The sequence below is a fragment of the Pan troglodytes genome, chromosome 12 (assembly GCF_028858775.2).
Source record: "Pan troglodytes isolate AG18354 chromosome 12, NHGRI_mPanTro3-v2.0_pri, whole genome shotgun sequence".
In the NCBI taxonomy this organism is placed as follows: Eukaryota; Metazoa; Chordata; class Mammalia; order Primates; family Hominidae; genus Pan; species Pan troglodytes.
The window spans coordinates 23,094,651-23,119,467 of NC_072410.2; the positions used below are offsets into that span (position 1 = coordinate 23,094,651).

A 24,817-nucleotide genomic window follows, 5' to 3' on the forward strand; every position below is an offset into this window, starting at 1 on the left:
TGTCTTCATGCACTACTAGTAGCAGTGGCTGTGCCTTGCACATTTTGTTGTTGGTCTTTTAATGATGAGACTAGAATGAAGCAAAAAGATAACATTCCTGTTTTAACGAAAATTCACCAAATAATCCACAAGAAAATAAACCTCACCTAAAAGTTTCCAGACGATTGTATCAAAGACCTATACAAAAGAGCTAAAACTGTCTGTAAAACTCTTGAAAGAAAACAAACATAAAGGGAAATTTTCATGGCTTGAATTTAGCAATGGTTTCTTAGATATGATATTCAAAAGCTCAAACAGCAGAAGAAAAAAACGGGTAAATTGGACTTCATCAAAATTAAAGTTTTGTGCGTCCATGAACACTACCAAGAGCGTGAAAAAACAACCCATAGAATGGAACAAAATATTTGTAAATCATATATCTGCTAAGAGTCTTCTGATATCCAGAATATACAAAGCACTCCTATAACAAAACAATAAAAAGGCAACCCAATTACAACATGGGCAAAGTGCTTGAATAAACATTTCTCCAAAGAAGATAAACAAATGTTCAGTAAACACAAGATGCTCAGCATCATTAGTCATTAAGAAAATGCAGATCTGGTGGCTCACGCCTGTAATCCCAGCACTTTGGGAGGCTGAGGCGGACAGATCACAAGGTCAGGAGTTCAAGACCAGCCTGGCTAACATAGTGAAACCCCAACTCTACTAAAAATACAAAAATTAGCCGGGCATGGTGATACATGCCTGTAGTTTCAGCTACTCGGGTGACTGAGGCCAGAGAATCACTTGAACCTGGGAGGCGGAGCTTGCAGTGAGCCAAGATCGCGCCACTGCACTCCAGCCTGGGTGACAGAGCGAGGCTCCGTCTCAAAAAAAAAAAAAGAAAAAGAAAATGCAGATCAAAGCCACAATGAGACATCATTTCTTATCCACTAGGATAGCTATTATAAAGTAGAATAAAATAGCAAGTATTGGTGAAAATGTGGAGAAATTAGAACCCTCATGCATTGATGGTGGGAATGTAAAATGGTACAGCCAATGTGGAAAACAATTTGACAGTTCCTCAAAAAGTTAAAACAGGCCAGGCACAGTGGCTCATGCCTGTAATCCCAGCACTTTGGGAGGCCGAGGCGAGGGGATCACCTGAAGTCAGGAGTTTGAGACCAGCCTGGCCAAGATGGTGAAACCCCATCTCTACTAAAAATACAAAAATTAGCTGGGCATGGTGGTGGGAGCCTGTAATCCCAGCTACTCGAGAGGCTGAGGCGGAAGAATCGCCTGAACCCAGGAGGTAGAGGTTGCAGTGATCCAAGGTCGCGCCATTGCACTCCAGCCTGGGCAACAAGAGTGAAACTCGGTCTCAAAAAAAAAAGTTAAAACAGAGATTACCATAGGGTAACTCTGTGTGGCCTTGGGCAAGTTGTGTAAACTTTCTGGGCCTCAGGTGGGAGACTTGGATAAATCCCCTAATTCTGGGTAGGAGAAGGTCTCGATCATGTGTGGGACCTTTTCAAGCCTCACATATCTTCCTTCAGCCTGGCGCCTTACTCGAGTGAAGGGTAGAGTGTTTCAAAGGAAATGCTCTACCCCAGGACAAGGAATGAGCTGGCAGACACAGGGCATGGAGAGTGTGATGGCACGGTCACTGGTAGAACCTTTGTAATATTTTTTAAAGTCCTAGTGCTGATTCTGATGAGCCTCGTGCCCCTCAGAACTGCAGGAAGTGAACTCATTCATTTACTCATACACCTACCACCAGCCAATAGTTATTGGGCGTGCCCCATGCTGTGTGGAGCACGGTGCTGGAAGACAGGGAGCCCTGGAATCCAGGGAGCTGATGTTTTAGAGGGAGGAGATATTACTGGAGACTTCACTATTGAATTGCAGTCGTGGTGAGGGCTCTGAAGAAGTGGAGGCTGCTGGGGGCAAGCACTCTAGGGTCAGGGTGGCTGCTCGGAGGAAGCTGTGCATAAGCTGCTGTTCGAAGGATGACTTAACTAGGAATTAACTAGGAAATTAATTCCTAGGAATTAATTTGGAAATTAATTTGGAAATTAATTCCTAGGAATTAATTTGGAAATTAACTAGAAAAACCAGGAAAGGTGCAGATAGCATTCCTGGTAGAGAGAGAACAGTGAGGAGGAAGGGAGAGTGGCCTTGGAGAAGAGACTGTGGAGAAAAGCCTCATTCCAGGATGTCACAGTGACATCTACTCTCAGGTTGACATCCTTGAATTGTAGGACCAAGAGAAGTGATCTCCCTGAGACCACAGGTAGGCACTTTCACCAGCGTCCACTGCTTCTGTGTCCCCACAAACCCACATCCTGCACTCTTGGCTGTGTAGCCAGCAGGACCCACGCAGCATCTCTGGAACTTAAAACGCTCCCCAGAGTCGGCTGTGACCTGAAGCCACTGCACCTCGGAGCATCTGCACAGCACAGGGCAGTGTGAGTGACAGAACAAGTGACTTGAGCGTGACACCCCACATGCCAGTCCAACATCCAGAGGATGTTTCTCTTTTTGGTCTTTCAGTTTTCTGCCTATCAAACCAGTAAACCAAGGCTTTGAGGACGGTGGAACTACCAGACTTTTACTTAAGCCGTAGCAACCATTGTGGTACTTGGTAGGCCCACGGCATGTATTTGGTGGATAAATTGGATCCACTGTTGTAGCGGAGGCCATGGTTTCCACACGTTAATGGCACCCAAGGTGGATGGAGCTCATAGTTGCAGGTCACGTTCTGTATCCCTAGGAGCCCGCCCCGCTTAAAGTGGGGTGGTTGGAGGGGCCACAGTTGAGCCTCTGGGGTGCGTGTGTGGTGCTCCAGCCAGAGAAGGGGGAGCAGCAGCCACAGTGGGAGCTGGCTGTTAGGGAAAGGAGCCTGTCTGCCAGTCCCAGGTCAGGCATCCCCTCAACCTGTAACTTGCTGAATTTTTTTGTTGCGGGGGGCACTAATTTGGAACCTTGCATGTCTTCTGTTTGGTCATCAATCTATTCCATCAGGCTTAATTTTTTTTTTCTTTGCTTTCAGGAGACTAGATCTGGAGAAACCAACAGCTGTGTTGAAGAAATAATCCGGGTAAGATTATTCTTTAAACAGTCTTATCAATCTGTGGGACATAGACTCTAAATAGAAAGGAAACCTGCGGCTCCATGATAAAGGAGCCCATAGTCTGTTGTTTGACATTTACCTTTTCTGAGAGCAGTCACATAAGTTTTTGAAACAACACTTCTGTTAGCAATCTAGGAGCTGCACCCCCTCTGGGCACCTCTGCACAGGCTGAGGTGACACCCTATTAAAGTGATCAGCTGGAAGACAGAAGAACAGAATTTAGATGAAAAATACGCTGGTGCTCACATGTGGATGCCCCATTTATCACCCTGCTATTTAAAAGCGTCCTTTAATAGTCTGTACTTTTTTTGAGTCAGGCAGGGGTTGCCTGGTTATTTTTCCTGTAAACTTAATTGGAATCAGAAGCACTTGACAAAGAGGTAATGTTCAGGATCTGGAACTGTTATTTCTCTATTGTTTCACATGTTATTTTCCCTGTCACCCTCTGTGAGCCCGTCCTTTTCATCACCGTTGTGTCTAGTGTGGGTTCCCTCCCTGAACCAGTTTCGTGCCCAGATTGACTTAGATTGGGCTGTTCCACCACATCAGTTTTTTCCCAAATATTCAGACATATAATCAGGATGTCGTCATCAACCCATATTTTTTCTTCACTCATATTTTTTCAGGGGAGTTACCTAATAATTTATAGTTCTCAAAAAGCTGATACTACACTGGGCAAAACACCAAGACAAATTAGGCCAGATGGTATGAATTTTACTGTAAAAAAAAAAACAACACTTTATTTTAATTTAATGTGGTCCTTTCTTTTGGGTATCCTACACACTTTTTTTTTAATTGCTAGTGAATTACAGTAATACAATTACTTGGGTTAAAATTTTACATTAACAACTATTTTAAAAAGCCAGATGTTTTTCTTTCTGGAAAGCATTATTTCATAAATAAATCTAAGTCTCAAGTTGACCAGAATAACTAATTGAGATGTGATTTGTTGAATTCATAATGATTTTTTTTCTGGCAGAGATTTATAGAGAAAGCAATTGTCAAAACAGGCAGCTTCATTTCAGGTATATAAGTATATGTTAAATAAAATACATAGTATATTTTATATCTATATTGTCTCTATTCTGGGGCTTTGTTTCCAGTTAAAGAACAATCAACATAAGATGCTGATATAACTTTTCCTATTTTTCTCTTTCAACATACTTTCATATTTGCAGTTCACATATTCCATTTTTAAGCCATCTTCCTTTAATTGGTTATGGTGTTTATGTCCGCAAAAGGATAATACTAGAACACACCAATCCCCTCTTTGGTTTCCCTAAGTAGAAAAATTCTGCCTTCTTATTCTCTCTTGGCCCTTCTGAGGATATGGAAGAAATCCATCCTTTGACCTTCCTATTCTGTTCTCCATACAAGGCTTAAAGTTTGAATAAAGACTTGAGTAATTCACACACCAAAAGGATAGAGTTTAGGTAAAGCAAAATTCAGTTTGAATAAAACTGAGTGTCACAATCAAGAGCTCATTCAGCTTTATAGTTATTGTTTTCTAAAGAGAGCTGATGAGAGCCTCATGCCCCTCTCGCCCCAGTCCTCCCCTCCCTCCCACCGCCAGTGCTGCACCTGTGCCACAACACTCTTTGGATGAGGCCTGAAACAAAGGGAGAACATGGACCCACCGGATCACAGATTTGTGTCCATATGCAAGGCTGAAGTCTGCATGTGTGTGCAAGAGGGCAGTGGAGATGGTGGCTGGATTAGGAGGCAACTGAGCTCCAAATTCCACTCTTCCTAGCCTATGAGCAGCAGTCAGGAAGGGAGGCGGGATGGACGAGGAGGAAAGAGAGATGATGGTGGCACTAGTTGAGCCTGGAGCTTTTTACTCTCTCTCCCTACTTGTCAGCCTAAGGCGTTAGTAGTAGTAGTTGGTATTTGGGGAGCTCCTAGGGGATCGCGTTAGTGTTCCCAGTGTTTCCTGGAATGGCTTTCTGTCTATGCCTGCCTCACTGACATCAGTCATTCTCCAAGATCCTCTACCCCTCTTCACCTCCAAACACGAGCACCAGGACTCTTGGTTACCGCCCATAGTCTTTATTGTGTATCTGTGACACACCAGGCTTCCTCCAAGATTGTGGCTCCAAGGAGAGGGAAAGCCAGAATGGTTGGTGAGTAGGTAGATAAAGCTAAGCAGGAGAGGCAGACGGAGCTAGGTCGTAGATCCTATAAGATGTGGATCAGCTGAGCATTTGAGCAGAGTGATGTGATCACATTAGCAGTTTAAATGCACCACTCTGGCTGCTATGGAGAGGGATCCACGGGGAAAAGGAGAAGCAAGAGGGAGTGGGAGGCTATTGCAGGAGTCCAGACCAGAGATGCCTGGTGGTGCGCTTACGGCCATGGGAAACATTAGGGGAGATCCGGTTTGCGGGAAGGGCGGAAATCATAAATTCATTTTTGAACATGGTGAGTTTGACGTGCCTTTGGGACATTCAAGTAAACACAGAGAACATAGAACAACATATTGGAGGTCAGGAGGTCAGAGCAGAGGTCTGAGGTGTTAGACCAACATTTTGGATTAATTAGCATGCCATTGGTAATAACGCCATAGAAATAGGTAAATTTTTCTGGAGAGAGACTGGAGACCGAGGAACAGTGAGAATCTAAATTCTGACTTTTAGAGACTAAGGGAAGGAATAGCCGCTGGCAAGTGGAAGTGAGAGAGAGTGACAAGAAAAGTGAAGGGAAAATTATGACAGTGAAAAGTCATGGAATCCAAGGAATGAGATTCAAGCTCAATGTTCAGAGTTTCTGAGAGGACGAGAAAGTTGAGGATCTAAAACCACACAATGGATTAGACCACAGAAACGTTGCTGGTGACCTTTGCAAGTGCCCTTTTTGTGGAGTAGAGGGGGCAGAAGCCAAACTCGAGAAAACAGAAAATGCAGTCAGTGAATTTAGAGACTTCTTGGGAGGAAAGGCTGTAACTTCCCTTCAGCTCCCTTTCCAATTGCAATACGTCCCTCATACAATAACAACCACCAAGTGATGAAGAGCTGACGTTGACTGAGCATGCATTATGTGTGAGGCACAGTTCTAAGCTGTGATTTAACCCTCACAGCCGCTTCATGAGGTAGGCATTGGTAACATTCCCATTTTACAGATGAGGAAACTGAAGTGAAGAGAAGTTAAACACAACTTGCCCAAGGTCACACAGCTGGCAAGTGGTAGAGCTGGGATTCTAATGAAGACGCCTTACACAGCAACCTCTCTTAACATTGTACTGACTTACTCGATGAAGACGTCCCCCTGGCTCATTAACGAAACCACTCAGGCAATTCATTGTGAATGGGAGGTTTCCCGTTTCTACCTGTTTATGAGTCGAAAGTGCCAGATCATGCATTTATGCACTTAAATTCAGAGGTTTTATAGCCAGTGTTATCAACCTCATCTTTAACTTCTTCCTCTGTCCTTCTTATTTTTGTGAGGTGACTGTTTTCAAGTCATTTGAATATTACATTGTGTTCTAACATATAATTATTTTTTATCCTTACTCAGAGAGTTTTATTCCTGGGACCTAATAAATCTGTGTGTTATTGCAAAATTCTCTTAACTGAGGGAGAAATTAAAACAGAGTTCTGTGAGGATGGACGATCAGGGCTAGAAGGCTTCATGGCTGACATATGTTTGTAACAGGCAGTTTTCCAAGTTACACTCTATTTTATCCTTAAATGTTCCAATGCTGTAATACTTAGGTGCTTTTCATAGCATTATCCATTAACGTAGAATGGCATTAACATTTGTTCAGCAAATAAAATTGGTTTATAACTTAATGGGTGGGGGTGCTGGGCTGGAATCTAGGATGTACAGTTTTTATGCAAGACAGCTTTACATGGCATTTGTTGAAGACACTCATAACGTAGAGTGCCTTTGTAATAAGAGACCAGTGTTTGAGATTCTGGTTTGGACTTAAGGAATGAATTTAGAGACAATTTCAGTGTAACATCTGAGCAGATTACTTTCTTGCTCTCATCATCTTTAGCACTAATTTAATTCCAGTGTGCTGCAAAATATTCTTAGGGAATATTTACATAGAGTTGCATTTTCTGTTTATCTGAAGGGGGTAATTAGTACTTCTTTAAATTTTGGAGACCTCAGCCAGTTTCCTGACATTATAGTGGAACAAACTTGAGGCAAATAAAGGGAACTCATTTTTTCCTTGGTTTTCCAGAAACTCAGGAGCATCCTGGATGGGATGATTTCCAGTTGTGGTCCTGGGAGATTTGTGAGTTGAGGGCACTGACTTGGGAAATGCACATCGTGATAGCCCCTCACATGTACAGACCCCAAATGGTGGGACAAGAGAAGCCTTGTGCTCACAAATGTCAATCAAATGAAAACATACTCGCCATTCTCTGCCTACTGGAAGGTAGAGAACAAAGAGATAACTTGTTTTCAGTGACCTATTTGGGTCATTTGCAGAGCTGGACCTAGGTCAAATCTTCCCTGCTTCAGACCAGGCAGGCTTTTTTTTCTAGCTCATACTGTTTCCTTTATAAGTTATTTCATTTGTTTCCAAGAGCAAAGATTTCATCATTAGTGATGAAATGAAGCCCACCAATGGCAAAATCAATCCAGGTGTAACTGTAGAGGTGCGCCATTAATATATCCCATTACTTGCTGTAGCAAAATAAACTCAGAACAAAAGTCAGCCCGATGGAGGGCTAGAGAAATTCACTGAGAAAAACCTACAATAAGTCTAGCCAAGATAAGTTAGTTGACTTGGTAGTCCTGTGTTTTCGTTTTGCATTTAGCCATCTGAACGGTTAGGGACAGAAATACCACACTTTTATATCTCATTTTATATCTGTGAGATTAATTGTTCATAAATGCTATTATGCTAATCCTTTGGGGTGAAACCAAAAGCCCTTCCTAAAGGGCTCCACTTCTACCTGCTAAGGGCACCCTGGTGCCTGCAAGCTGTGGCCAACAGCTTGCCACTATGTTGCAGGGCCCTGTGACTACAATCTGTGGACTTGGCAGTGACTCTGGAGGTGTTCATTTTCTAGCAGAGGTGGGACAAGAGACCACCTTAATTCAGAATCTGTTCTGAGCCCGGAGGCTTTGGGGTGATGGGTAAAGGAATACTGGAAGTCCAGAAGCTCCTGTTGAGAATGAACAGCTTCGCCCTTTGATACTCACCTGTTTCGTTTTGATGCACATCATTAGAAATCACAAAGTTGTTTGCAGAACCATATGCCTAGAAGATGAAGGGCATGTTAGCAGCCCAAGCATCTAAAAGTCTGTGAGATTATAACTTCTGCCCTAACAGTAAAAAGCGGGTTCTGATACTGCAGTCAATATCTTTTCATGGGGCGTTTGTCAATATTTTGTGCAAAGGTTTCATAGTTTCTTGGAGATACTTGGAGAACTTCAGCACTACACTAGAGGACTGACGCAAGTACGTCAAATGTAGATGTACTCAGTACCTTTGAACAGCTGCCACATGCAGAAGGCACTGAGCAGGTGGGATTAGTGAGTTACAGGAGGAATGCAGAGGAGAAAACAAATAGAGGTGTGCTTCTTTCAACAGCAGTATGTCCTTGAAAGGTGGTTTGCAGAGAGTCCAGCCCCAGCAACACAAAACAAGAGGGTAGAAGGGTGGGATTGGAGCTGAGAGATAACAACCTTACTGGCCTCATATGTGTGTGGGCCATTGGACTACACATTGTCATCCATATAGTCCGTTCGCATTTTCATAACATCTTTATAGTTTTTTCTTCTTTATATTTTAGTGAGCATTTTCAAAAAATAAGGGCTTAAATGTGAATCACATAGAACAATAAGTGCAAATTTTTATCTTTATCCATGAATGAGGTTTTCGATTGCAGTGTTTTTTAACTGTACAGAGTTGAAAAGGTTAATACATGTCAAATCATAGTATCTATCGGTACCTTCAAATGTGTAAATTCCTCAAACACTTAACTTATTTTCAATCTGGGTTTCATTTGAGTGTTCTTCTCCGACAGTGAAATGCTAGTGTTCAGTACTAGCCAGCTAACCTGGTTTATGTCGTTTGTTAACTTTATTTAAGAGAACCAATGCAATTTTATTTTTTCTTTCTTGTTCCCATACTTAATATCACCATACGTATTCATCAGACTTTGAAAACTTACTGGAGATGAAAACTGAAGATTACTTTTATAGTTATTGTATTTTAAGGCATTTAAAAGGATTTTTAGAATGCTAATTAAGAAGCATACAGCAGATGCTCAGATAACATCATTTCATTCAACTTTGTTTTGTTATAAGGTTGATGAGAAAAAAACCCAATTCCCATCCAGGGCCACCACGTGTGGAGCCTGTACATTGTCCCCAAGTCTGTGTGGGTTTTCTCAGGGACTCCAGTTTCCTCTCACATCCCAAAGATGTGCCCTTTAGGTTCACTGGCATGTCTTCACAGTCCTAGTGTCAGTGAGTGTGGGTGTGTGTGAGCGTGCCTTGCCAGGGGCTGGCTGGCGTCCTGACCAGGGCTGGCGCCCGCCTTTCTCCAACCACCCGCCCCACTGAACTAGGATAAGTGGCCTGAAAATGAATGAATGAATAGAAATGATTCTAACATACAAATCTTCAAGTCTACAATAATCATACAGATGCACAACAATAAACAGCGTGGTATGAAAGCACTAGGTGAGCAGGTCCTGTTGTAATTGTCTTTGTTTTATTTTGTTTTTGTTTTTGTTTTTTTTGAGACAGAGTCTCACTCTGTCACCCAGGCTGGTGTACAGTGGCACAATCTCGGCTTCCTGGGTTCAAGCAATTCTCCTGCCTCAGCCTCCCGAGTAGCTGGGTTACAGTCACCCGCCACCACACCCAGCTAATTTTTGTATTTTTAGTACAGAAGGGTTTTCACCATGTTGGCCAGGCTGTTCTCGAACTCCTGACCTCAGGTGATCCACCTGTCTCGGCCTCCCAGAGTGCTGGGGTTACAGGCATGAGCCACCGGGCCTGGCCCGTGATTATCTTTAAACTTCGTGGCAGGAGGAGGTGCTCCTTACAATTTTTGCTTTGCAGACGTTTATTCCTTGATGGAAACCACCACCACTGCAACTGCAGTCACTCACTGATTCACCAAGAATGGTATAAGTAAGTATCTTACTTGGTTTTTTATTTTTTTATTTTTATTTTTTTTTTTACTTTAAGCTCTGGGATACATGTGCAGAATGTGCAGGTTTGTTACATAGGTATGCATGTACCATGTTGGTTTGCTGCACCCATCAACTGGTCATCTAGGTTTTGAGCCCTGCATGCATTAGGTATTTGTCCTAATGCTCTCCCTCCCCTTTCCCTCCACCCTCTGATAGGCCCTGGTGTGTGATGTTCCCCTCCTTGTGTCCATGTGTTCTCATTGTTCAACTCCCACTTATGAGTGAGAACATGCAGTGTTTGGTTTTCTGTTCCTGTGTTAGTTTGCTGAGAATGATGGCTTCATCTATGTCCCTGCAAAGGACATGAACTCATCCTTTTTATGGCTGCATAGTATTCCATGGTGTATATATGCCACATTTTCTTTATCCAGTCTATCATTGATGAGCATTTGGGTTGGTTCCAAGTCGTTGCTATTGTAAATAGTGCTGCAGTAAACATACTTGTGCATGTGTCCTTATAGTAGAGTGATTTATAATCCTTTGAGTATATACCCTGTAATGGGATTGCTGGGTCAAATGGTATTTCTGGTTCTAGATCCTTGAGGAATCGCCACAATGTCTTCCACAATGGTTGAAATAATTTATACTCCCAGCAACAGTGTAAAAGCATTCCTCTTTCTCCACAGCCTTGCCAGGGTCTGTTCCCTGACTTTTTAATTATCTCCATTCTAACTGGCCTAAGATGATATCACATTGTAGTTTTGATTTGCATTTCTCTAATGACCAGTGATGATGAGTGTTTTTTCATATGTTTGTTGGCCGCATAAATGTCTTCTTTTGAGAAGTGTCTGTTCATATCCTGCGCCCACTTTTTGATGGGGTTGTTTTTTTCTTGTAAATATGTTTCAGTTCCTTGTAGATTCTGGATATTAGACCTTTGTCAGATGGGTAGATTGCAAAAATTTTCTCCCATTTTGTAGGTTGCCTGTTCACTCTGATGATAGTTTCTTTTGCTGTGCAGAAGCTTTTTAGTTTAATTAGATCCCATTTGTCAATTTTGGCTTTTGTTACAATTGCTTTTGGTGTTTCAGTCATGAAGTCTTTGCCCATGCCTATGTCCTGAGTGGTATTTTTCTGGTTTAATTAATCTTTCTTAATGTATGCATAGCTCACATTTTTTCAGTGTTTAATATTAAAAGTGTTTGGACCTTATGGAGAAGTTCGGTGATGTTTTTGTGATCAGAAATGTGCTGTAGGAACTTAACTCTTGTTTATATCAAAATTAGCCTATGGTAAAACTGGTTTTATTATATAGCATTTCACTTAGAAGCCTCAGTTTCAAAGACCCTATTGATGACACTAAGTGAGGACTTACTGTAGAGACACCAAAATATCTGCTGAAGTGATATTAGTACTTAAAATATGAAGGCAAATAAGATTCTACTAAAAGTATTTTTGTAGATGTGTGTACATGTGTGATGTGTGTGTGTAATTCTTGTGCCATAAAATCCCTAGCATGAAGGGTTCTGTGAACTTCAGCTCTACCCAACATTTTTAACTTTTCACTCTGACCTAGGAATTCCATCAGGCAGCTGGTTCTTGCAAACAGGTCCTCGAGTGTAAGCCACCAAAGACCTTTCAGTCCCATTACTGCCCCCATCATATTCCCTAAGGGCACTACAGTGTTTCTCCCCAAAAGCCTTGCTGGTTTCAGCCTGTGGCTGGGATCGTTATACTGAGTCATGGCCCCCTTTGGAAGTGGGTCCGTCTCATGGCGGTCTCTGCTAGCTCGCTACACGTTTGTGCTTGCTGCCTTGCTTGTCCACTCTCTGGTCTGCACTGCTCCTGAGTTGCTCCAGGACTGACAGGTTGGAGTCCAGGCTGCTTCTCTCCAGCAGCCAGTGCTGGAGGCCTGGATCGTGGACCCCTTCAGGCAGCCAGCCGGTTGCGACCTCTGCTTTATGCTGGATCTCACTGCCAGGGCAGGATCACAGTAACCAAACAATGCTCTCTTCCTTGAAGGGTGACTTATTCCCCACTGGAGCTCACCATCAATGCAACGTTCACCAGCATTACTGACTTGGAGGGTATCCTTCAGTCATTTTACCATTGACTTTATCAACCCCCTCAGGAACCTTTAAGACACTTTCTCCCAATTGCTTCCAAATGAAATTCTAATACCACAGAGATACCGCATGTCTGTTTGTATATGGTATGTGAGTCTGTGCTTTATACACAGAGTAAGGTTTTCTCATCCCCAAGAACCAATTTTGTAAGGTGCCCATTGGGAATGCCTGGCTCAGACCATCCCTGCTTGCGGCACACCTGTGACACCAGCACCTCCTTGTCACTGTCCTCGTCACCCTCCACAGACGCTTCACCTTCTCTGTCCCCAGAGAGATGGATGCCATCCAGTGAGCACCCCTGGGCCAGTGGCATCAGACAGTCACTGTGCCAGGCTCTGTTCTCGGCGCTGGGGGTACAAGGGTGAGTGAAACAGGCACTACTGAAGCCAGCACAGGAGTGAGCACCTCCTCTCTCTGCCCTCTTCTAACCTCTGCCTCTCTGCTAGCGTCTCATTCTCAGTAAACACATACAGACTCTTTCCATCGTATGTGTGTGTGTGTACATATATATGTATATGTATATATATATATGTATGTGTGTATATATATACATATATATATATCTTCAGTGCTACATTGCTTGAAGCTCTTTCTTCCTTCCTAACTAGACTCTCCAGACCAAAGTCTCTCTGTGTCTTCACTTTCATTTCCCCTTCAACCAACTGCCATCTCTCCCACCACCTTCCTTCCTGAAATGGCTTTTACTGAGGTTACCACCCCAGGCTTGCTTATCAGAAGTACAGAGAGCATTTCCCCATGTGATCTCTGGCAGGCATTTGATGTTGCTGACTGCAGGATCCACGTGAAAATGCTCATGCCCTTGGTGTCTCTGTCACACCCTCCTGGGTTCACCCACTTTGTGGTCCTTTCTCCTGGGTCTCCTACGTGGACCTGTCTTCCTGTAAGTCCCCCTTGATGTTGGTGTTCCTCAGGGTCCCATCCTGACTCTTCTCTACTCACATGCTGTACTTCCATGGTGACTGGTAACATCTGTGTGGGGATGGGTCTCAAGTGTGTCTCAAACCCAGCTCTGTTTCCTGAACTTCTGTCACCTGCCCAGCGGCCACCAGATTGCTCCACTTAGATGTGTCATGGACACCTGCACCTTAACTTATCTCACACCTCTGCTGGCTTTTCCTGCAGCTTGGATTATCTTCATTCCCCGGCTGTCCATGCTGTTGGGTTCTTCTTCTCCCTCACACTCACCATGTTCAGTTCCTCACCAAGCCTGTCAGCTCTGTCTCCCTCCAGTGGGTCCACTTCTCTTTACCTCCAGCTATCTCCTTGTTCATCCACCATCCTTTTCCTACATGACTCCAGAGACCTGCTTGCCAGCCCTCTGCCTCCCACCAGTCTCCACGATGGAGGCAGAATCCACTTTCCAAAGCATAGGTTTGCTGGAAACCTGTTCGTGGCTCTCCCCTGAGTTCAGGATAGAGTCAGGCCAGAGACCCCCAGACGTGGTTTGCAGAGTCGCACATGCTGTGGCCGTGCATATGCTTCCAGACTCATCTTTCACCATGTTGCCCCTCACACTCCATGCTGCACTTCTGCAGGCGTAACCACTGCTCTCACCATCACCTCTGGGCGCAACTCATGCTCTTCCCCACCCCGGCACATGCTCTGCCTACCCCTGACCACACATTTAGCTGACCGACTCCTGCATATCTTCCAAGCCTCACTAGAGATGTCACTCCCTCCAGGAAGCCTTTGTGATTCCCAAAGTCTGAGTTAGAGGTTCCTCTTCCATGCTGTCAGTTACACTTTATTCTTATTACAATATTTAATATGTAATGGTCTTTCTTATTTTCTCCTGGGCTGTTGTTATCTACCTCCAGGGGTGAGCATGATGACCGGCACATAGTTGATGTTTAATAAAAAGTGAATAAATGGCCAGATGGGGTGGCTCACGCCTGTAATCCCAGCATTTGGGAGGCCGAGGCAGGTGGATCACCTGTGGTCAGGAGGTCGAGACCAGCCTGGCCAACATGGTGAAACCCCGTCACTACTAAAAATACAAAAATTAGCTGGGCATGGTGGCGGGTGACTGTAATCCCAGCTACTCAGGAGGCTGAGGCAGGAGAATCACCTGAACCTGGGAGGCAGAGGTTGTAGTAAGCCGAAATCACACCACTGCACTGCAGCCTGGGTAAGAGAGTGAGACTCCATCTCAAAAAATTAAAAAAAAATTTTTTAAGTGAATAAATGGATGAAGAATAATGAATGAATGATTTTGACCTCTTGCTCTTCACCCTTTTGTCCTTCTAGTCCTGAAGCAAATGGTTCAAGGCACCATCCACTAAAACATGAGCTCTCCAAGGACTGCCAAGACTGTTGTGCTACCTGGAAGCATTAGAACACATTGTACAATTGGCACAAATGCAGGAGAGAAGAAAATTCACATGCTAACCCCTGAGGGCTAGAAACAGGAGGGAGTGCAGCAGCTCCTGCTAAAGTGTGTGTCAGAAAACTCAGACTTTTTGTATCTGCCACTTTTATCCTGAGTATCTTTCATGAGACTAAGCCTTTCATTTTGATAGGTAATGAATTTTTACAAGTTGAAGAAATCAAGCTAATACATTTGCAGGGATAATTTGGTTAATTACCATGTTGCTGCTGGTAGAATCAAGGGCTGGAAGTCAAAACTGTTTCCACTGCTAATATGCTCTGTGTAAAGCAGTTCTTGGAACAATTAAAACACATCTATCCAAAGTGATCAACTCGAAACATACATTTTAAATTTGTATTTATTATCATGAAAATCACATACAGTGTCCTCTGTTATTTTTTCAAATTAAGGGTTGTGAAATTACACTGATTTGCTGCAAATTACTATTGTACACACACAGATCTTAGAAAATAATTTCTAAGGTAGAAAATGATCATTTGAGGATGAAAGCAATATAAGCCTTGAAATATTAGAACATCTATCTAGATAATAATCATATATTTTAAATAAGACGTAATTACCTTTTTATAGTCTTGTAATCATTTAGTTTATTATAACCTAAAAAACCTCAGAAACCTAATTTCTCCTTTGCCATTGCATTTATCCATCGTTTTATACGTTCTGATAAATCTGATGTGTGGATGTGCCATTCTTTGTTTTTATGCTCATTGGATTCAGTGGAATGTAAGTATTGGGAAAATGCAGGGTTGGAACTCAGACCTATTTCCAGAACTCTTCCAGCATGCTCCCATATTTATTTGCATGTTATTTTGTTCTGATTTTGGAAGCAGTCCACACAGCCCATAATTTCAGAATCGCTAACCCACCGCTGGGGTTCTTTAGCCTCCTAAATTAACTGTTTTTTGAACATGAGCCATTATTTCATTGGCCCAGAACTCCATTCCTGGGCCCACTTGTACCTCAGAAATTCTAGAAAAGTGCCGTGTGCAGCACCTCCGCACTCTAGAGACCCTCCCTCTGCCAGCACTACGTTCCTAAGCAACTTCAGTTTCTGATGACAGCTCAGGGTAGGTGGACCTCTTCATGTGTCTCCAGATACTAGGTTTGAAAGGCATTATCATATGCTAGCACTAGCTGATATATTTTATTTATCATAACTCCCATACACACACTAATAAGGTACACCTATGTATGCAAGTGTGTGTATTTCTCTCTCCCCTGGATTCCTTAGAAAGTTATAAAAGTTATATCCTATGGGCAGTTCATTCTTTATTATTGCAGTTTTTGGTTAGTAAGTTTTTATTTTAGTGCCTTTTTTATTGTGACTTCAAACAATTAGAGATCTGTGGTTCTGTGGAATTAAAAATATTAAGGATTTTGGGCTGGGTGCTGTGGCTCACGCCTGTAATCCCAGCACTTTGGGAGGCCAAGGCAGGTGGATCACCTGAGGTTGGGAGTTTAAGACCAGCCTGACCAACATGGAGAAACCCTGTCTCTACTAAACACACAAAATTAGCTGGGCATGGTGATGCATACCTGTAATCCCAGCTACTTGGGAGGCTGAGGCAGGAGAATCACTTGAACCCTGGATGTGGAGGTTGCAGCGAGCTGAGATCGCACCACTGCACTCCAGCCTGGGCAACAAGAGTGAAACTCCATCTCCAAAAAAAAAAAGGATTTTATATTCTTTTTTAATAATTTTAATCTTATTTTAGATTGGGGGGTACATGGCATGTTTGTTACATGGGTATATTGCATGATGCTGAGGTTTGGGGTACAAGTGATCCCCTCATCTGGGTAGTGAGCCCGGGTATATCCGATCGGTGGTTTTTCAGCCCCTGCCGTTTGGTAGTCCCCAGTGTCTATCGCTCCCATCCTGATGTCTCTGTGTAGTCAGTGTCTAGCTCCTACTTATGAGTGAGAACCTGGTATTTTATTTTCTGTTCCTGCATTAATTCACTTAGGATAATGGCCTCCAGCTCCATCCACGTTGCCGCAAGGGACAGAATTTCATTCTTTTGTGTGGCTGCGTAGTATTCCATGGTGTACACATGCCACGTTTTCTTTCTCCAGTCCACTGTTAAAGGGCATGGAGATTGATTCCATGTCTTTGCTACTGTGAATAGCACTGCAAAGAACATATGACTACTCATTTTTTTAAGTATCTTTCTATGAACAGTAATTACATTTCTGAAACCTAGTTAAAATCATATGATCAGCATGCTTATTATACACTTATAATGTATTAATTTAAAACTATTCCTCAAGTGCTTGTAAATATCTTTTCAATAGTCTCAAATATAGATTTATTTCTACATGTAAAGTACATATTATTTTTAAAAATCACCCTGGGATTCTATGCTAATTACCTTAACATTATCAGAATACTTATTTCTGCACATTTATTAATACTTTCTGAATCATTGTAGCTTTCCCTTCTCTGGCAGTAACTTGTGACCTAATGGTATTTTTGGTCAGTTCTTTGAACATGTTTTTGAATTCAGTTTAACAGTGCATGCTTGGGGCGGGCGGGGGGTTGGGGAAGGATAGGCTTTTAAAATAGTACCTTTAAAGTTAGTTTAAAAATGTTTGTAAACACTTATTAAAAAAAGATCAACTTCCCAAAACCTACCTAGGCTGCAGCTCTGGAAACCAGATTACAGATTGAGAGCCTGGTGAGTCAAAGCCTGGGCTTTCAATATGGAGCCATTTGAAAACTTTGTTACAGATAACCAGAGGGAAAGCATGAAGGGGAGAAGAAAACCCAGCCGCAGTGCAGTGAAGAGGAGGATACTGCCCAGAAAAATGAGGTGCAGCAGGTTCTGTCCAGACAGTGAGATAAAAACCTCCTGTCTGGTCTACAAAATAAGCATTTATCATTCTGACTTTTTAACTTACAGTTTCCTTGTTTTCCTGCTGAAGTCGCCAGGAGCCCCTTCACGCACACCCCCACCCCGAACTCTGGAAAAAGGCAAGAAATAAAAGCGGAGCTCTTTTGGAGGTTGGCTAGTTACCGTATGGATGAGGAGCCCACTGTGATGGGAATAAAGCCCCGGGAACAGCAGCAGATTCCTAGCATGTTTCAAACTGTGTGGATGCGGGGAGGGGTCATGGCAGCGGAGCCATCTAGAAAGATTGTCAGCAGCCCTTGGATAGTGGAAATGATTAATCACTTCAGCACAAAAGAACACAAAGAGGGATTTGTTAAGAATAAGCAGGGGACAGAGTGCCAGCTCCAGGGGTGACGGGCTCATCTGTTTAATAATGTATTTTCAAAGTGTCTGCCACATCAAAAGCAAAGCACGTGCAACTGGAGGAAAATGAAATGAAAAGGCAGTGGCTAAAATATTTGATGAATGTAGAAGAAATGCTGAGAAAATGAGATCAGCAATAAATTTGGTTTGGCAATTTTTTTTAATGTGTGCCTCCACCTCCCCACCCCAACCCCACCCCCAACCTGACCTCCACCCCCATCCCCAGTGTCTTAGCATCACTGGGAAAACTCATCTTCCCACAAAAGATGTGTCTTGGACCTCTTATCCCCAAAAAATGATGAAGGGCCCATTAAGTCAGTATTGCGTGATGACTGCCTTTCTTTGAGGCGCAGGGATATGAAGCGTCTTGTGACATCATCTTGTCTTACAGAGAAGGAAACTGAGATGCAGAGAGGTTAACACAGCAAGTAAGAGACGGAGTTTAAACTCAGGCCTCCCAGAGCCCAGCTCACATTCCTAAAATCACACAGAGTAATTTTTTTAAAATATCAGTATTTCCAAAATGTAAGAAGGAATAAATTCTTCTTGTGGGGACACAAGACTTGTGTTTATACCACCTCTTTCTCACAGCCTTGGGGAAATGAAAGGTTGTGCCCTGGCTGCCTTTGTTTCTTCATTGGTGAGAAGCTGCAGATTGCTTGTGAGGAGTTAGACAGAGGCTCTCAAATGCCTGTTGTGTGACACGAGGGGCCCTAGTGAGCTTAGAAATAGTCATGTGCCGCATAACAATGTTTTGGTCATCACGAGGTCATAGCACAAGGCATTACTCACTGCCTGTGGTGATGTTGGTGTCGGCAAACCTACTGTGCTTCCAGTCGGATAAAAGCCCAGCACATACAGGTATGTCCAATACAGAACAGTTGAGAATGACAAGGAGCGATTGTGTCACTGGTTTATGTATTGACTATACCAAGCTGGTCCAATCTGCGGGCTGCATGCAGCCCAGGACGGCTTTGAATGCGGCCCAACAAAAATTCGTAAACTTTTTTAAAACATGAGTTTTATGCACGGACCTTTTTTTTTCTTTTTTTCTTTTTTTCTTTTTTTTAGCTCATCAGCTATTGTTAGTGTTAGTGTATTTTATATGTGACCCAAGACAATTTTGTTCTTCTTCCAGTATACCCAGGGAAGCCAAAACATTGGATACCCCTGGACTATACTATAATTTTTATTGTTATTTTAGAGCATATTCCTTCTGCTTATATATTAAAAAGTTACCTGTAAAACAGCCTCAGGCGGATCCTTCCAGAGGTGTTCCAGAAGAAGGCATTGTTGTCCTGGGAGATGACAACTTCATGCATGTAATTGCCCTTGAAGACCTTCCAGTGGGAAAAGATGTGGGGGAGGCCAGATGTAGTGGCTCAAGCCTGTGATTGCAGCACTTTGGGAGGCCAAGACGGACAGATCACTTGACATCAGGAGCTGGAGACCAGCCTGGCCAACATGAGGAAACGCCGTCTCTACTAAAAATACAAAAATCAGACAGGCATGGTGGCGTGCGCCTGTAATCCCAGCTACTCAGGAGGCTGAGGCAGGAGAATTGCTTGAACCTGGGAGGCAGAGGTTGCAGTGAGCCAAGATTGCGCCACTGGACTCCAGTCTGGGGGACAGAGTGAGACTCTATCCAAAAAAAAAAAAAAAAAAGATGTGGAGGAGAAGACAGTGATATTGATGATCCTGACCCTGTGTGGGCCTAGGCTAATATGTATGTTTGTGACTTAATTTTGACAAAAAAGTTTTAAAAGTAAGAAAAAAATTTAAAAACCTTAAAAATAGGAAAAAGCTCACAGAAGAGGATATAGACTTTTTTGTACAGTTGTACAATGTGTTTGTGTTTTAAGTGTTATTACAAAAGAGTCAAAAAGTTAAGAAACTTTAAAAGTTCATAAAGTAAAAATGGTGCAGCAAGCTAAGGTTAACTTATTATTGAAGAAAGAAAAATATTTTTATTAATTTAGTGTAGCTTAAGTGCATAGTGTTTATAAAGTCTACAGTAGTGTACGGTAATGTCCTAGGCCTTCACATTTCACTCAGCACTCACTCACTGACTCACCCAGAGCACCTTCCAGTCTTGCAAACTCCATTCATGGAAAAAGCCTATACAGATGGACCATTTTCAACCTTTTATGCTGTATTTTTACTGCACCTTTTCTATGTTTCGGTATGTTCAGATACACAACATATTTACCCATGTGTTACAGGGGTGTTACAGTTGCCTACAGTATTGAGTACAGTAACATGCTGCACAGTTTTGTAGGCTAGGAGCAATAGGCCATACCATATAGGCTAGGTGTGTAGCAGGCTGTGCCACCCAGGTTTGTGTAAGTGCACTCTATGATGCTTGCACAACGACAAATTCACCCAGCAACACATTTCTCAGAATGAATCCCTGTTGTCAAGCAATGCATGACTGTGCCTTTGATAGTTCCTTACAAATTGATCTTGAGTGTGTATTCATGTGTAACCTAGTTACTGAATAATGCATCTCGAAATGTTGGATTCTTTTTGCATCCGCCTGTGCTGTGCTGCCTTCCATGGAGCTCTATGATGACTGGCACCTCCTGGTGGAGGCATCCTTCCCACATTACCCCCAGTAAGAGCAACAACAGGCAAGGCTGTCCTCTTCCCCAGGAGGGGGAAGGTAAAGATGGAGAGTCAGGAGAAACCAAGAGTTTCCAGGTGGCAGAAGCTCCGGCTCTCCTGACAACACAGTGTGGGTTTTCACCAGAGCTTGAGCCTTAGCATCAGCCGCTCCTACATTCAACAACAGCTTTGGTGCTTAGTGGCTGGGTTTAGCTGACCCAATATAGATGTCAGTGGAGTGTACGTTTTGCAAGGAAAAAAGCTACTGTTCTCATTTATTATTTCATATGCTTGTTACATCTATTGCTGGATAAATTTGTGAATACGCACATCTTAGTGAATCAACATATCTAATAAAATGTTTTCATTCATCAAATGTGGTTGTGGAGGTAAACCAATTTTGTAAATCTGAGATTGAAGGAAACACTTTATTTTGGGACTAATGACTGTTAGCTGCTATTATTCTTGTTAAAATAACTGAATATTACCAGATTCATTAGCGACGAGTTTTACTTAAAGGAAATCTCAACCTATAAAATCCATTTGTAGAATATTTGTGAGATTGTATTTAACGCTAAGAAACAATTGCTTTGCTAAAAGATTCTTGGCTATAGGAAAGAATTAATCTAGCATTAATAGCAAACTTCCCTGAAGAATCTAGATATTTGTTTACAGTTTTCTTTACAACTTAGCTTTAATTTGAAAACCAAAAGTGTTGGAAATAACTTTGGATTTAATTGAAAAGCAATAAAATATACAGACAAAGCTTCCTTGGAATAAAAATGAAAGCCAGTGGGACGTCATAAATCATTCTACAAAAATATAGTTTTTGTTCAACTGTTTTTAGGTGCATAAGCCAGGTAAATTGGCTGCAGACATAATAAATGCATACTACACCCCCTGGTGGAACATTCATTTGATAGGTAGTTGATAGCTTTTTATCTCTTTAAATACAATGTGCTTATTTAAATGTCTTTGCCTTCTTAGTTGATTGTCAGTTTATGTTCATTTATGTCAACTTATACCTGTAAGTTGTGTTTATAAGTATGTATATATGGCTATACTAAGTATGCCCAATGATGAATTAGATTACCCAGGCAAAGTAATTTTTATAATACATGTTCTAGTATACTATATTTCTAAAGATTTATTTTGAGAATTCACAAAGAATTTAAAATCATGTAGATCATGTATACCTGCTAACTTCTAGCAGTATTTTCACATAGAAATAAACTTGGTAGATTGCTTGAACCAGCTATCTCATTTATTGACAAATGACTAAACCCTCCTACTGAAATGTAAGTGCTTTCTAGATAAAGATTTATCCAACTAGGAGAGCAATGTGAAACTCAGAAATTTACTTGGACTTGAAAGGACTATGAATTAAAATAGTGGGAGTTGCCAAAGAGATGGGCTCAGAAAATCTCCAGACTTTACATAGACGTTTAAACAAAGACACAGGAGGGGAAATTGATTGACATTCATTTACCATGGATGAAGGATTGTCGGTTTCAACATTGTATTTTTCATTGATGTACAGTTTTAATTTGATTAGAATGAGATTCCCTACATTTCTGTCGGGAAATGATTTTGTAGCACCCACCTAATAGTCTCAATAAGTACTTTAATGATTTGAGTATCTCTTATCTGAAATGCTTGGGAGTGTAAGTGTTTCAGATTTTGGATTTTGGAATATTTGCATTATACCAGTTGAACATCCCAAATCTAAAATCCTAAATGCTACAATAAACATTTCCTTTGAGCATCATGTTGGTGCTCAAAAACTTTCAGATTTTGGATTTTGAAATTTGGAATTTGGTATGCTCAACCTGTATTGGGTATATTACTTTTAAATTATATTCAGTCCCTTGAGTTATTGCTATAAAAAGCCAGTTATTTCCAGGGTCCAGAAACGAGTCAGAGATGGAATTCTGCATATGTCTTCATAAGAAGGCAAAGGCATCTAAAATTATAAACTTTGTTTTTTTACTTCTGATAAGAAGTCACTTCTGAGTGAATTTAGAGTTTATAATGACACTGTGATTACTTGAAAATGAAGGATTGGTCATGCATATTCAATGTAGTAAATACAGTAATAAGTTTTCTAACTCATTTTCTTCTCCGACAATGGAAGCTGCAACATGTGCTTGACCCAGGCTAGTTGTTTAGCTCAGAGATTAAAGATTGCACACAACTTGGTAAAGTGCTGATAAAACAGCAACAGGCTGGGCACCGTGGCATGCACCTGTAGTCCCAGCTACTCGGGAGGCTTAGGTGGAAAGATTGCTTGAACCTAGGAGTTCAAAGCCAGCCTGAGCAACATAGTAAGACTCCATCTCTAAAAACAAAACAAAATAAAAACTCAGCAGTATTTCAACTCAGAGCTAAAGGCAGTAATCTAGAAGGAGCAGTAATCCCCCTCTTAGAACACGAAAAAAAGCCAAAGAAACAGAAAACTCCTTTGTGAGATCTGAAATAGCATGGAAAACAACAATCTGAAATATGAAGAGAGATAGATGTGTCAGGAAGAAGCAGGATTTGAACATTTGCTTACATGGGGGACACCACACAAGACCGTATGAGCCAGTAAGAAGATCTGGCTAGAAACTTTAAACAAATTGCTAAAGGCTGAATATGGGCTCGCAGGAGAGGGTGGCAGACCCGGGGAGGTTTGTACTTTGTTGTAGGCTTCTCCTCTGCCAGGTGCCCCAAGGGAAGACCTGGGAGAATCTCGAGAAGCCTTTCCTGTGGTCTTGACCAAGGAAGTTGAACAGCAGCCACTGCAGAACCTCTAGCTGAACCCATGTCCTTCATCTCTCCTACTGACTAGAACATTAATCTTCAGGAAGGATACAGAACTGCAGCCTGAGGGCACTGGTGGATCCCTCTAGAGAAGGGGAAGAAGAATGGCAACCACTAGCAATATTCAACTCAGAATCATATTCCCTGTCATTCCTAAGAAACAAATGCCCTAATCTACAGGAGGAAGGGCAACCAAAATGTATCCTGAGGTTCCTGGTGGAAACTCACTGTACCCAGAGGAGGAGAAAAGAAGAACACAAAAAACTCTACCCATGGGGAAGGGGCAGGAATGTGCGCTACCTAACATTACGGTATATCTGGAGAAAGCTCAGGAACACTTGTGAAGGACACACCACCAAGACTCTTGTTCAGAGTGCCTACCTGAGGCTGAGGCTTAATCGGAACATCAGATACCATCTTCTCTCCTCCACTCTCCAACCACCACACTAACAAGCTTTGAGAAGAATAACAGTGGAATACAACTTGGAGAACCATGCAAAGGGAGACCCAAAGCCAAGGAGGGACACTCATAGCCAAGCAGATAGCAGTCTTCACAAACAACTAGACTCCTGACCACATTAACAGAAACCTCCACACTGAAGAACTAACAGAGGAGGAAGGCATCCTCATCTCCAAGCACGCAATGTGCTTACCTCGGAATCCACTGTCCTAGATGACATGTTTGGCTTTCAACAAAAAATTACAAGACTTACAAAACAGCAAGAAATAACAGTCTGAAGGGACAAAGCAGTCATCAGAAGTAGAATTAGATTTGACACAGATGTTAGAACTCTCAGACAAAGAATTTAAATGGCTACAATCAATATGTTAATGGCTCTTATGGAGAAGGTAAACAGCATGCAAGATTATATAGGCCATGTCGCCAAAGAGATGGAAACTACAAGAGAGAGCCAAATGAAAAAATTTTAAAAATGGAAAACAGAGATAAAGAATGCATTTAATGAGTTCATCAATAGACTGGACACCATTGAACAATCAGTGAGCATGAAGATAAGTCAACCAAAGTTACCCAAACTGAAATGCAATGAGATTAAAAAAAAAAAAAAAAAAAAAAGAACAGATCATCCAAGACCTATTGGATAATATCAAATGGTAACATTCATGTAACTGGAATCACAGAGGGGAAAATAAAGACAACAGGGCAGAAGAAATAAGGGCCAAGAATTTTCCAAAATTAGTGACAGACACCAAACCACATGCCCCAGAAGCTCAAACTCAAGAGGATACCTTGCAAGGTAAATATCCATGTACACACACACACACACACACAGAGAGAGAGAGAGAGAGAGAGAGAAGGAACCAGGATAAGTAGTACAGCGGACTTCTTGTCAGAAACTAACAAGCAAGAAAACAGTGGGGTGACATCTTTAACATGCTGAAAGAGG

General features: G+C 42.1%; 1 protein-coding gene across 14 annotated transcripts in view; it reads left to right on the forward strand.

The window, feature by feature from the left end:
- AFF3 (ALF transcription elongation factor 3) overlaps window positions 1-24,817 on the forward strand; it is a 597,234-nt gene that overhangs the window by 301,784 nt on the left and 270,633 nt on the right. For all 14 annotated transcript variants that reach the window (XM_054678053.2, XM_054678052.2, XM_054678050.2 and 11 more), the window contains one exon: window positions 3,032-3,079. In XM_054678053.2, coding sequence (XP_054534028.1) covers window positions 3,032-3,079 — 48 coding nt within the window. The remainder of the gene's footprint in view (window positions 1-3,031; window positions 3,080-24,817) is intronic.